At 41.1% G+C, this 12,631-nt stretch overlaps 1 protein-coding gene across 4 annotated transcripts in view; it reads left to right on the top strand.

Moving 5' to 3' along the window:
* The window catches only part of PRKCZ (protein kinase C zeta), a 60,064-nt gene that overhangs the window by 20,901 nt on the left and 26,532 nt on the right, over nucleotides 1-12,631 (top strand). The window contains exon 1 of one of the 4 annotated variants that reach the window (XM_042479210.1): nucleotides 3,497-3,637. The exons of the other annotated variants lie outside the window; for them this stretch is intronic. Within the exon in view, the coding sequence (XP_042335144.1) occupies nucleotides 3,607-3,637 (31 nt within the window). The 5' untranslated portion in view covers nucleotides 3,497-3,606. Of the gene's footprint in view, nucleotides 1-3,496; nucleotides 3,638-12,631 lie in introns of those variants that run through there. 4 annotated transcript variants of the gene reach the window in all.

Raw genomic sequence — 12,631 nt, forward strand, 5'->3', positions numbered from 1 at the left:
TGGCTCCTTTTCATCCTGGAGAGAAGTGACCAGTGGGGTCCCACAGGGCTCTGTCCTGGGCCCAGGGCTATTCAACATCTTTATCAATGACTTGGATGAAATAATTGGGGGTATACTTATCAAATTTGCAGATGACACCAAATTAGAAGGAGTAGCTAATACTCCAGAGGACAGGATCAAAATTCAAAATGACCTGAATAGACTAGAAAGCTGGGCCAAAGCTAACAAAATGAAATTCAACACGGAGAAATGTAAGGTACTGCACTTAGGGAGGAAAAATGAAATGCACAGATATAGGATGGGAGACACCTGGCTGAATGAAACTACGTGTGAAAGGGATCTAAGAGTCCAAGTAGACCATAAGTTGAACATGAGTCAACAGTGTGATGCGGCAGCTAAAAAGGCCAATGCGATTTTAGGCTGCATCAATAGAAGTATAGTGACTAGATCAAGAGAAGTAATAGTGCCACTCTATTCTGCTTTGGTCACCTGGAATATTATGTCCAGTTTTGGGCACCACAATTCAAAAAGGATGTTGAGAAACTGGAGCCATGTGTCCAAAGGAGAGCAACTAAAATGGTGAAGGGTCTGGAAACTATGTCCTATGAGGAATGACTGAAGGAGCTGGGGATGTTTAGCCTGGAGAAGAGTAGGTTAAGAGGTGATATGAAAGCCCTGTTTAAATATTTGAAGGGATATCATATTGAGGAGGAACAAGCTTGTTTTCTGCTGCTCCAGAGACTAGGACCCGGAGCAATGGATGCAAGCGCCAGGAAAAGAGATTCCACCTCAACATTAGGAGGAACTTCCTGACAGTAAGGGCTGTTTGGCCGTGGAATACACTCCCTCAAAGCTTATGGAGTCTCCTTCCTTGGAGGTCTTTAAACAGAGGCTGGATGGCCATCTGTCAATGGGGATCTTTTGATGGAGAGTTCCTGCATGGCAGAATGGGGCTGGACTGGATGGCCCCTTGGGTTCTCTTCCAACTCTACGTTTCTATGATTCCAATACAACCAGAGCTTAGAAACTATCATTTTTGGAGTACAACTCCCAGATCTCCTGACCAGTTTGTCCTTTAGAAATGCTTGCTGGGGTTGCAATCCAAAAGGACACTCTCCCAAACTCTTTGGCTGACCACCATGTTCCCACAGAAGGCGTAGAAACCAACCACCATCTGAGTTATGCTCAAGAACTTTGACTCAAGATCAGGGTTGCTGAAAACTAAAATGGCCGGTGGCTTACAAACACCAGTTGTTTGTCTTAAGGTGGATCCACACTGCGCAGTTATAGCAGTCTGATACCACTTTAAGTGCGCCATCCTAAGGAACGCTGGAAATTGTAGCCTAGTGAAACAATAGAGGTGTCCAGCAATGAATCTGAAACAGCTCATCAAACTACAAATCCTAGGATTCCATGGATATAACCCTGGAGGTTAAAGTGGAATTAAAGTACTATAATTTTATAAATTGTATAGAATCTTAAAGGCCTCATTCCCACTACATAATAAACCAGTTTTCCAAACCGATCTGAACAGGTTTAAATGGCCCTTGTTTGCCCTTGCGCCACATTCCTGGCATGGTTTGGAGAAACTGAAATTAGAAGAAGGCTAGGACCGACATTGAAAGGCAGATTTCACACGACGTCGCACAAAACCTGCCATTAAAGTGGTCACAAAGAAGCATTAACACGCATCTTTTTGCTTTCGAGATTTCGGTGACAACGCACTTCCGATATCACTTCATTCAAGCAATCGCATGTGATCATCATTCGTGCAACGACTCGCCATTTCCGCTTCGTTTGCGGGATGCTTTAAATGTGCTTTAATCTCTCTTTAATGCAGAAATTAGCCCCAGTGTGATAAACCCCTGTGTGTCCCTGCATGGCAGAAGGGGGTTGGACTGGAGGGCCCTTGGGGTCTCTTCCAACTCTACGATTTTATGATTCTATTGTATCTTCCTTTAAGTAACTCAAGTTAGATTACACTCATTGATTATTCTCTTACCAATACTCATTGTCAACATTTATATAATATATAAGTTAACTTGGAGACTTTTTTCCTCATGTATATTTTATCCTGAGAATATTTTTTATTCCAATATTCATGTGTGTCCTTGTTTCAACAGGGTCATCGCACAGCCGTCTCTTTTTAAGCAAACTGTGTTCAGAAAATGGTTCGAATCATATCTCATTCAGAATCTAAAGGAGTATTTTTGCCTGTTTTACTGGGGGTGGGAATGGGAGAAATGTAGCCAGACTTTTATCATGGTCTCAAATAGACTTATTTGAAAACAAGATCATTGTAATGTAAAATAGGGTTACACACTTGCTTTGCACTCTGAACCCATGGTGACCGAGGCTGTGTTCCCACCCCTTCACTTCCTGTCTGGATTCTCACTTGTGCAAAGCATCTTTCCTAAAGTTTCTGTATATGACGACTGTTTTTTATGCACAACTAATTACATTTATGGAGATGAAAATGGAAATTCTGGTATTTCGGCTGGGGCTACACAGTGCGGGTCGTTCTTTGGCCTTTCTACTTGGATGCATACAAAATGCAATGGTCTCTCTCAGATGCCATCCTCCTCCGTTTGCCTCTGTGCCTGTGCCATATTTATCTAGGCTAAGTGTTTAGGAAATGCTTTCAAGTCACATTGGGGAGCATTATTTAAGGTACTCAGGGTTAGGAAGCATGCGCAATTTCCCAGCGTGGGGCTTGATGTGAATGCTGTATCATTTCTAATAGCCGACGATGGCTGACAACTTTCGATTTTCGGTCGATTGCAGCTTCCAACGTACAGAGAGTTGTAACAACGCATCCCTGTTTTTGCTGTCTGTGGCACACAGCTTAATATATATGTACTTATAAGCAACGTCTCCGTTATATTGCAGGGATATTTCTGTCATCTGCTCCTTGACATCCATGCCATGTTTTAGTTTGTGCCTCAGCTGCTAGCTACAGCCTCCCAAGGGAGCCAGTACCACCCGTGCCTGGATACATGAGGCAGAGATGTGAAAAGAGGGAGCCCAGGATAACCAGGCTTCCATTAAATATATGCTCTTTAATATTCAGACCGATTTGCCCCCTTTTCTCTTTTTGGTGGCGGTGCCTCCTGCTACTCAAACAGCCGCATCAGTGCCATAAGGACGAGGGAAATCTCATTGCATGCCTCCTGCCTTGTAAAGCACAGAGAATTGCATGCTGAGGAAGCAAAAGATTAAAACTCAGTGAGTAATGCGTTTCTTTTCTGTGGACGTCGTGCGCCTTTTTGCTTGCGATTGTTGCAAACCGAGGCCATTGGTGCGGTGTGTCTATGCATGCTGCGCAGGAGATAATAGAAGTCAGCGTTTTTGGGTTATCTGGTTGCCTTTGCCGACGGTCCTCCTCTGCAACCACAATTTCCAAAAACACAGATTTCGCCGCTGCCTCTTGCATGGTGGGGGATGTGGCTGGAGGAGCGCTGAGGAAGAGGGGGGGGGGGGGGGGGAGGGAGAAAAATTGCCCTGAAAAGACGTGTTCTTGCCAGGTGACGGGTTGGGTTTTTTTTAAGGAGGAAGATCAGACAGAGGAGTGTGCAGAATGAGTGATGCTGCCGCTAAGGGAGATTAATGAAGGCAATGTATCCCAAAAAACCCGACGGTATGTGAGCTTGGGCCTATTGCTTATTGTGAGCATCTCTTTTCCTTTCTTTGCAGCAGCTTGCTCGGTGAATTGGGTTGGATTTGTTACATGCAGAAGAAGGCTAAAATAGATGAGTGTATTCTGTCGTCATGCGGTGGAGAGAGAGAGAGAGAGAGAGGATGGTACTGCATTGCTACGTTGGACTAAATCAATATGTTTAATGATCAAATTATATTTTGTGCTGTAGCCGATGCTAAGGTACTAGTGTATTTATCTGGCTTGTTGTTGCTTTTTAAGCAGAGCTATGGAGGAGGAGAAGCATCTTTTTGCTTCTGTTTATTGTATAATGGGGAGGGGGTTGTTTGGTTGTTTTGTTTTCAGAGTATCCTTTTTAATCATTGAGTCATGGACTCCGATCAACAAACCTCATCCTATTTGGTCTTTAACCTCATAAAACTGTCCTTTTTTGCTAGGTTAAAACTGCCATATTGCCTTGACCATCAATGTGGTTGTTCCTCCTTATGTCCCATTCGAAAGGCACAACGTACTTGGAATCGCATCTTAGATCTCAAATGCCTTTTTGGTGTTTCATCTGTATGATATTTTTGTTCTATCTGTCTGCCATATTACATTGCACGCCGTGCACTGTGTGTCATCCTATGTGGAAGAAAATAGCAATATTATTTTTCTCGGCTTGTGGCCTGTAAATATTGTGCGGCTCCGAAGGACAGGCTTCCCCTTCATTTGTTGTGCCGTATTAGCAGCAATGATTAGGTTATTCCGAACACGTGAACAAGTCCCATCCCCCAATGGAGAAAGGAGTGACAGTGAGTATAGAGACAACTCTGAAGACGTGGCTTTGCTTACAGAGGGCAATTCTTTTGTACAAGTCCCATTATTGGGGCTGTCTACTATTAAAGAATGCTGTTTTATTGGTTAAACAGATTGGACAGTGTGTAGAGATTAGTACAAGTATTTTCATTACAGTAAACAATCATGTAGGTATCATAGTTTTCTTGGAGTGTTCAAAGATCTCTTCTGCCTTTTCTAGACTCTATTACAAGTATTACAAATCTACCCCATTTCATACTTGATTTTGGGGTCTGAAGAACAAACACAGAGTCGCGCGAGAGAGATATATCTTATACATTTGATTGGTATGTTTGAGTGAAGGCAAATTTCTTAATTTGAATTAGTTTGGCTTAATTCTAGGAGCCAATTTGGCTTAATTCTAGTTTCCCCTTTTAGATCTGAAAGGACCAATTGGTTTTCTGGGATGCAAAGAATCACATAACAGTGGGTCCTTGGTATCTGCTGTGGTTTGGTTCCAGGACCCTCCATCTATACCCAAATCCATGGATGCTCAAGTCCCATTAGATACAATGGGGTGCTATTGTTACTATCATAGTGGGGCTTGGTATCTGCTGGGGTTTGGTTCCAGGAAACACCCCCCCCATGAATACCAGAATCCATGGATGCTCAAGTCCCATTCAATACAATGGGGTATTACTATTATTACTATTATAGTGGGCCCTTGGTCTCTGCTGATGTTTGGTTCCAGGATCCCCATGGATACTAAAATCTATGGATGCTCAAGTCCCATTCGATGCAATGGGGTATTATTATTATTACTATTATAGTGGGCCCTTGTTATCTGCTGAGGTTTGGTACCAGGATCCCCCATGGATACTAAAATCCATGAATGCTCAAGTCTCATTTGATGCAATGGGATGTTATTGTTATAATAATAATAATAGGATTTATTTATATGCCGCCCAATCACTGGGAATCCACTAATAATATTATTAGTGGGCCCTTGGTATCTGCTGGGGTTTGGTTCCAGGACTCCCTATGGATACCAAAATCCATGGATGCTGAAGTTCCATTAAAGGTAGTGGCATAGTAAAATGGTGTCCCTTATATAAAATAGCAAAATTAAGGCTTGCCATTTGGAATGTATATATTTTGGGAATATTTTCAAGCCGTGGATGCTTGAATCCATAGATAAAGAATCCGCGGATATGGAGGGTGACTATACTAGTTCTGCATGCCTCTTCTGTTTCTAATCCAGCCGTTGCTCCTGCTCCATAGAAATTCAATTTTTAAAATCCCGAGGACTTTCAAAAGCAGATTGTGATCTGGTTATAGACGTTGTTCAGGGAAAACAAACAAACAAACAAAACAGTACCTTGTAGCATCTAAACGAATCCTTTTGGGTCAGAACTGTATGTGGTTCTTTAAAGGGGCGTTGTGTGTTTTGATTTTCCAGTGCAAATAACTACCCAAATTTTTTATACTTAAAACTGTGTTCATGCTATTTTACCTTGATAATAATAGTGTCATAGTCTTAGTGACTGGCTCTCGGGGATTTTTGTGACCAATTTTGCTGTATAAATGGAAGCGATGTTCTTTCACACATTTCAAATTGCAAGATTCAAGAAATCCCACCTAAATGTTAGAAATAACTCCCTAATGGTCAGAGCTATTCAGTGGCGGAATAGACTGCCTTAGGAGGTGTGGACATTGAGAGTCTTTAAAGAGAAGTTGGATGCCATATCTTAGAAGTGTTTTATCTGTGTTTGGAATAGTTAACTCTTGGTCTTGCTTTTATTGCCAATATGAAAACAATTGCTTTAACTACTTTGTCCTTAGCCAGAAGGAGCAGGTTTCGAAACCCAGTAATAAGCCACCATTAGTACAAACCATGGTTAATATTTCTGTAGACGTTATTCTCTAACATCATGGAACCTGTCAGTCAGATCAGTGCGTGTGCATGTACAATCATTTAACATGATTTGAACAGTAAAATCATGGTTTATTCATGCCTTGACATCTGTAGTTACCCTTTGTGTTACTATGTAGACTGGGCCATCCCATGTTTTCATTTGTACATTTGCGGCTTTGACTTTTGTGGATGTGTTTATTCACAGATTTGATTAACATGTTCTCTGTATGAATCTCCAGTGCAGCTCTTCTGGGCGCTGACCAGAGAGTTGCTTGAATACTGCGTCCAATTCTGGGCACCACAGTCAAAAAGGATATTGACAAGTTGGAGCGTGTGCAAAGGAGGGCAACCAAAATGGCCAAGAGTCTGGAAACCATGCCTTATGAGGAAAGTCTTAGGGAGCTGGTGATGTTTAGCCTGGAGAAGAGAAGGTTAAGAGGTGAAATGATAGCCCTGTTCACGTATTTGAAGGGGTGTCACATTGAGTGTGTGACTAGTCTGTGGCTGAACAGGGTGTTTAAAGGGCCTGACACATGTGAATTACCTATTGCAAGAAAATAGATTGCCTTCCTGTTGAATTCTGTGTCAGATATCATTAACAGCGATGGTATATTTTGCATTTGTTAAGCATTTGAGTTGCTAGGCCAGCTAGTACTAACTTGCAGGATTGTGGCCATGTCATGTATTAGTTGGGCAATGGAAAGAAAGTAATGTTGGTGCCAGATGGACTTCCAAAAGGAAAGCACTCCATGAGCATGGTGCCACAATTGAGGGTCCTTCTTTCGTATTATCCCACTGCTGGGACACAGAGGAAGAAGGCCTCTCCTGCAGACTTGAGTTTTCAGACAGACATATATAGTGTATATCATCACAATTTTGTTTCAAATATATTTGTGAAATGCATATAATTTGTCATTAATTTCAAAAGGAAGCCTGGCACCACGTGGTTTTTTTTTAATTTTTAAATTTATTAATACATTCTAAAACAAAACATGACAACAAACAGTACACAAAACAGTACACCAAAACACCAAAAGACAATAACCCAGATAAGGCACTGATAATTATAGACAAAAGGCGTATTCAGGGATCATGAAAGACATCTTTCCATAAAACTTAGCTTAAACTGGGGGGTGTCTAGAGACTAAATCTTGCTGGATGTATTCAATAAATGGGTGCCAAATCTTATGAAAGGTCAATCCAGAGTGTAAGCCTCTCGCTCTCTTATTATCTGCCATTTTCTCCACAAGTCCTAGAGTCTAGTCCACCATCCTGCAATGTTCAACTTTCCAGTTCTTGGCTATCTCAAGCCTTGCAACAGCCAGAAGCAAACTAATACCGGTAGGTTCTTTGTGCTGCAGGGCTTTATTTCCATTCATAAAAATGGAGAACAGCAGCAGGAGTGGGGATCATTGTGTACTTGGTTTAGTGATCTTGAAGATCAGTTGTAAAATTTCTGCCCAGTACTCACTCACACAGGGACAATCCAGCCACATATGTACAAATATTCCCCTACCTTCACAACCCCTCCAGTATTTTGGATTAGCATTGGTAGACATACAAGCCAATTTGACTGGGGTGAGGTACCATTGATGGACCAACTTGATATTATTCTCTTTAATGGCAATGGACCTAGTTTTAAATGGTAAATGAGTCCATGTATTTTCCCAGGTCTTACTATCAATTGAAAGGGAAAGTTCTGCTTCCCATCCTGCCTTATGAAGCGCTGGGTTCCCAAATGTTTCTTCTAGCAGACAATTATATATGCATGCTATTTGGCCTTTAGAATTTATACCTGGAGAGATGCATATGTTTGCAAAAACAGTAAGTGGGCGAGGATATTCCTGTATCTGAAGCAGTTTCTTTAAGAATGATTGTATCTGTATTATTTGATACCAGTTCCGATGACCAGAGCTCAGATCACAGGTTAGTTGTGATAGTACTGTAGTCCCATTGTGGAACAGATATTTAACTGTATACAGGCCATACCTCGAAACTGTGCATATTCTTCTGGGCTCTGGATAAGAGTGTGAATAAGAAAAGGCCATAAAGCAGAAGGATAGGTGGCCAAGAGATGCCTCCATTTCTTCCGTAGTGAGCAAAAAAGGGTTATTACAATTTTTAGTGGCTTTATATATAGATACCCAAAAAGGTAGCAGGGGATGCAGTGTTAACTTCAGTATCTACCCAATTGGTCAGACTATTTCTGCTGATCAACTGGGTGATCTGACTTAGCTGAGAAGCTTCAAAGTAAAGATCAAGTTGCAGAAGTGACAACCCTCCATATCGAGTTTTAGAATGCTTGACCTCTTTCGAGAAGCGTGGGCATTTCCCGTTAAAACCTAGGTAGTCCACTTAATATTATTACTAAACTTATTAAATTGCTATATTATTATTAAGTTAAGATTAAGTTAAGAACTTTTCTGCTTATTATGAATATCTCCTGAAAGAGTTTGTTGTGTCCCTTTAGCTGGTAATGAACAGTTATCGAGATCATTAATTAAGCAAGTAAGGCCTGTTACAGACTGCCAGAATAAAGCTGCTTCAGGTCTCTTTGGAGGTATGCTGTTTAAATGACGCATGGGTCCTAAGAGTCCGGAGGTTGCACCAAAGCCACACTCCATTCCTAAGCACTGGAGTGCAGCTTTGGTGCAGCTTCCGGATTCTTAGGATGCATGCATCATTTAAACAGCATACCTCTAAAGAGACCCGAAGCAGCTTTATTTTGGCAGTCTGTAACAGGCCCATGACTCCTTTCTTTTCTAACAGCTCTATTCAACATTTGGTTGTTTGAGGTTGCGGAATATTGTGCTGTTTTAAGAGGAGACAAGATAGAGGGTTTTTGATCAGACTTGAGTAGTTCTATATTGGAGTTTTGTGGGTCTGAGTTCTGGATAACTGGGGCAAGTTCAAAAGGATCTATGGCTTTCTCCCCAGAAGAGTTATCATTGATTAGGAAGTAGATATAATCATATCGATTAATAGTTTAGCAGCTTTATGAGTTGTCATCAAAGTTTTCCTTAGGTCACCTTATCTTTTAATAATGTCAGCTTGTTCCGAATCAAACAAAGTATTGAATAATTTAATAAAATTTCCTTCCAAAGGGTCGTTTGCATCTTGTTCTGTTTGAAGAAGGGCAGATTGTTTGCCTAGGCTAACATCACCCAAGGACAGGGCTGGCCTGTTCTTCTTAGAGATACTTGGAATCAAGTCTTTGGCCCTATACAGACAGGCCAAAATAAAGCTGCTTCGGGTCACTTTGGAGCCATGCTGCTTACATGATGCATGTGTCCTTAGAGTCCGGAAGCTTCACCAAAGCTGTGCACCAGTCCTTAGGACTGGATCGTGGCTTTGGTGTGGCTTCAGGCTCTTAGGATACATGCATTATTTAAACAGCATACCTCCAAAGTGACCAGAAGCAGCTTTATTTTGGCCTGTCTGTATGGGGCCTTTGTGTTCTTTTAAGGAAGCAATTCTAAGTGGTCTAGATTGAGGCAAAAGTGGGTGTAATTCTTCTGAACGAAACATCTGTGTTGGAGAGACTGAGAATAAGTTCAAAAAAGACCTCCTTTTAAACAACATATTAGGAATTATATATTGGCCAAAAGTAAGTAAACCTCTTTTACAATCTCCATTGGGTAGGAGCCATTCGACCCTTTGTAAGTCAACCAGTTGGCTTTTATAGCTTGCTTAAATATGAAATCATTATTCTTTTAGAACTCCACCGTCCTCTATTCAGTCCGTTATTTAACATTAATAGATTAATTTTGGGGGTCTGCAAAAAGTAATTAGTATTTAAATACCTTTTTGTCTTGGCTATTTGGTCATGGAGCATTTGTTTCTCATCTTTCCCGGAGTGCATGGTCAGCTGTTTCCGATAGTGATTTTCTTTCTTCTTTGTTATCCAGATAGGAATAGAAGTGAGCTTGCCTATGACTTCCTTGTTAGGTATAGTATTCTTTCCACACTTAGTGCAAAGACTCTGGCCTGTTACAGACTGCCAAAATAAAGCTGCTTTGGGTCTCTTTGGAGGTATGCTGTTTAAATAGCATACCTCCAAAGAGACCCGAAGCAGCTTTATTTTGGCAGTCTGGAACAGGCCTCTCTGTTCAACATTTCCAACATATTCCGTTATTCCCTCTATAATTTTTTGAAAGCCTATATGGCTTCAGGTACCATTTGTACATGGATTTATAACAGTTTTCCCTTATTCTGACATTAACTGTATATTTAATTCTCATCCTCCATATTTTCTCCCACTGCTCCAACATGATACTTTGATTCAGGTCTTTCACCCAACGGACCATAAAACCTTTAATTCTCTCATCTTCCAATTCCCATTTAAAATCAAATGGTATAACTTAGGCCCCATACAGACAGGCCGAAATAAAGCTGCTTCGGGTCACTTTGGAGGTATGCTATTTAAATGTTGCATGTGTCCTAAGAGTCCAGGAGCTGCACCAAAGTCACAATCCAGTCCTAAGGAATGGAGCGCAGCTTTGGCGCAGCTTCTGGACTCATAGGACGCATGCATCATTTAAACAGCATACCTCCAAAGTGACCCGAAGCAGCTTTATTTTGGCAGTCTATATAGGGCCTTAGCTGTCCTTTTTTGGGAGTCTTCTTTGACTATTTTCTCTAATTCTTGATCACTCGCTGCAATTCCAATTAATTTTGGTCCATTTTAAATCACTCAGCCAATTGTCTTATACGCAAACCAATTACATAGGAAACCACTATTAATTATTTCCTCTTGTGATTTGAGTGTACACTTACCTTGATCAATTTTAATAATATTGGCATATTGTCTCCATTTCTTTTAGCTGTCAACTTCTCTTTTCAGGAAAGCTTCTCCCAGTGAAGCCCATAATGGAATTTGGGGGCACCATCTAAACTTATACTTCATCCATACTCGCGATAATGCTTTACGAACTAAATGATTATTAACATTTTTGTCAACTTGGAGCTTGAACAAATGAAAGCCAAATTTCAAGCCGAATCCTTCTACGGTTAATGTTCTATTGTCCTCCAATTTAACCCAATCCATCAGCCAGTCCAGAACGTACTTTAAATTCGGTACACCCAATCCACCAGAGAGGAGGCTGCCTTTGAGCAGGGCCTCGGATTTGGGCCATGAATGGAAGCTTTACTCCAAACTACTACAAGTCTTCTGAAGCCAGGGTATTCTTTTAGTACATCTATTCGCATCCCCAGAGAACCGCAGGACATTTTGCTCCAGGACTCATTGGAGGATGTCGTTCAGCAGTGCATTCCTATTTCATTGGGGTGGTCCTACTGTGTACACTTTTCGGGTCACTTTGGAGGTATGCGTTTTAAGTGATGTATGCATCCTTAGAGGCCAGAAGCTGTGCCAAAGCTGCGCTCCAGTCCTTAGCATCATTTAAACAGCATACCTCCAAAGTGACACGAAGCGGCTTTTATTTTGGGCCCTTGGATACACTCAGTTTAATGACATGGAGAGTGCCTCATTAGCCTGCCTTCTCAATGCTGTCAAGGCTATCATTGCTGCTACACATAGGCCCTCTACACAGTGCTTCTGTGGTGGAAGAAATGTCTGACCCTTTTGGCCTCTTGAGGGATATCTCCAGCTCATGTGCAAATCAGTTAGAATTTCTTCTCTCCCTGTCGGATAGAAGTCTCTCTCTCATCCACCAAATGCTGCCTGGTAGTGATTTCATCCCATGTCGGTAAAATGAGTCCCCAGCTTCTTGGAGGCAATTGGCTTACAGATTGTAAACCGCTTGGAGCGTGCCGAGTTCACTGATAAGTGGTATAGAAATATAAATACCAGTTTGATAGCCCTGTTTAAACATTTGAAGGGATGTCATATTGAAGATGCAGCAAATTTGTATCTTTCTGCTCCAGAGACTAGGATGAATAGAAAAAAATAACAACCCTGAACATTAAGAGTACTAAAGCAAAGGTGATGAGGTTTGGGAAAAGGCATTCTTATTTTTGATGGTCTATCGGTGGTCACCGGATTGAACAATGCTAAGTTTTGGAGTTAAATAAACCATAAGATGCTCCAGTTGTATCCTACTGTGCTTGACAACTTTTCTATCTTGAATTACATAGAGAAGCTTCGTGAATATTTGTCCTTTCATTATATGTTGAACCAAGAACCAAATATTGAGATATTGATGGCATATTGATGTTTAAAAAATAATTCAAGATATATATATATATATGCTATTTACTTTACGCTGTACTTTTATATTGTACTTACTCATTTTGTATGCAAATCGCCTATTGTCTAAGCAAGTTAT

This window comes from Sceloporus undulatus, chromosome 7, assembly GCF_019175285.1.
Source record: "Sceloporus undulatus isolate JIND9_A2432 ecotype Alabama chromosome 7, SceUnd_v1.1, whole genome shotgun sequence".
NCBI classification, from domain to species: Eukaryota; Metazoa; Chordata; class Lepidosauria; order Squamata; family Phrynosomatidae; genus Sceloporus; species Sceloporus undulatus.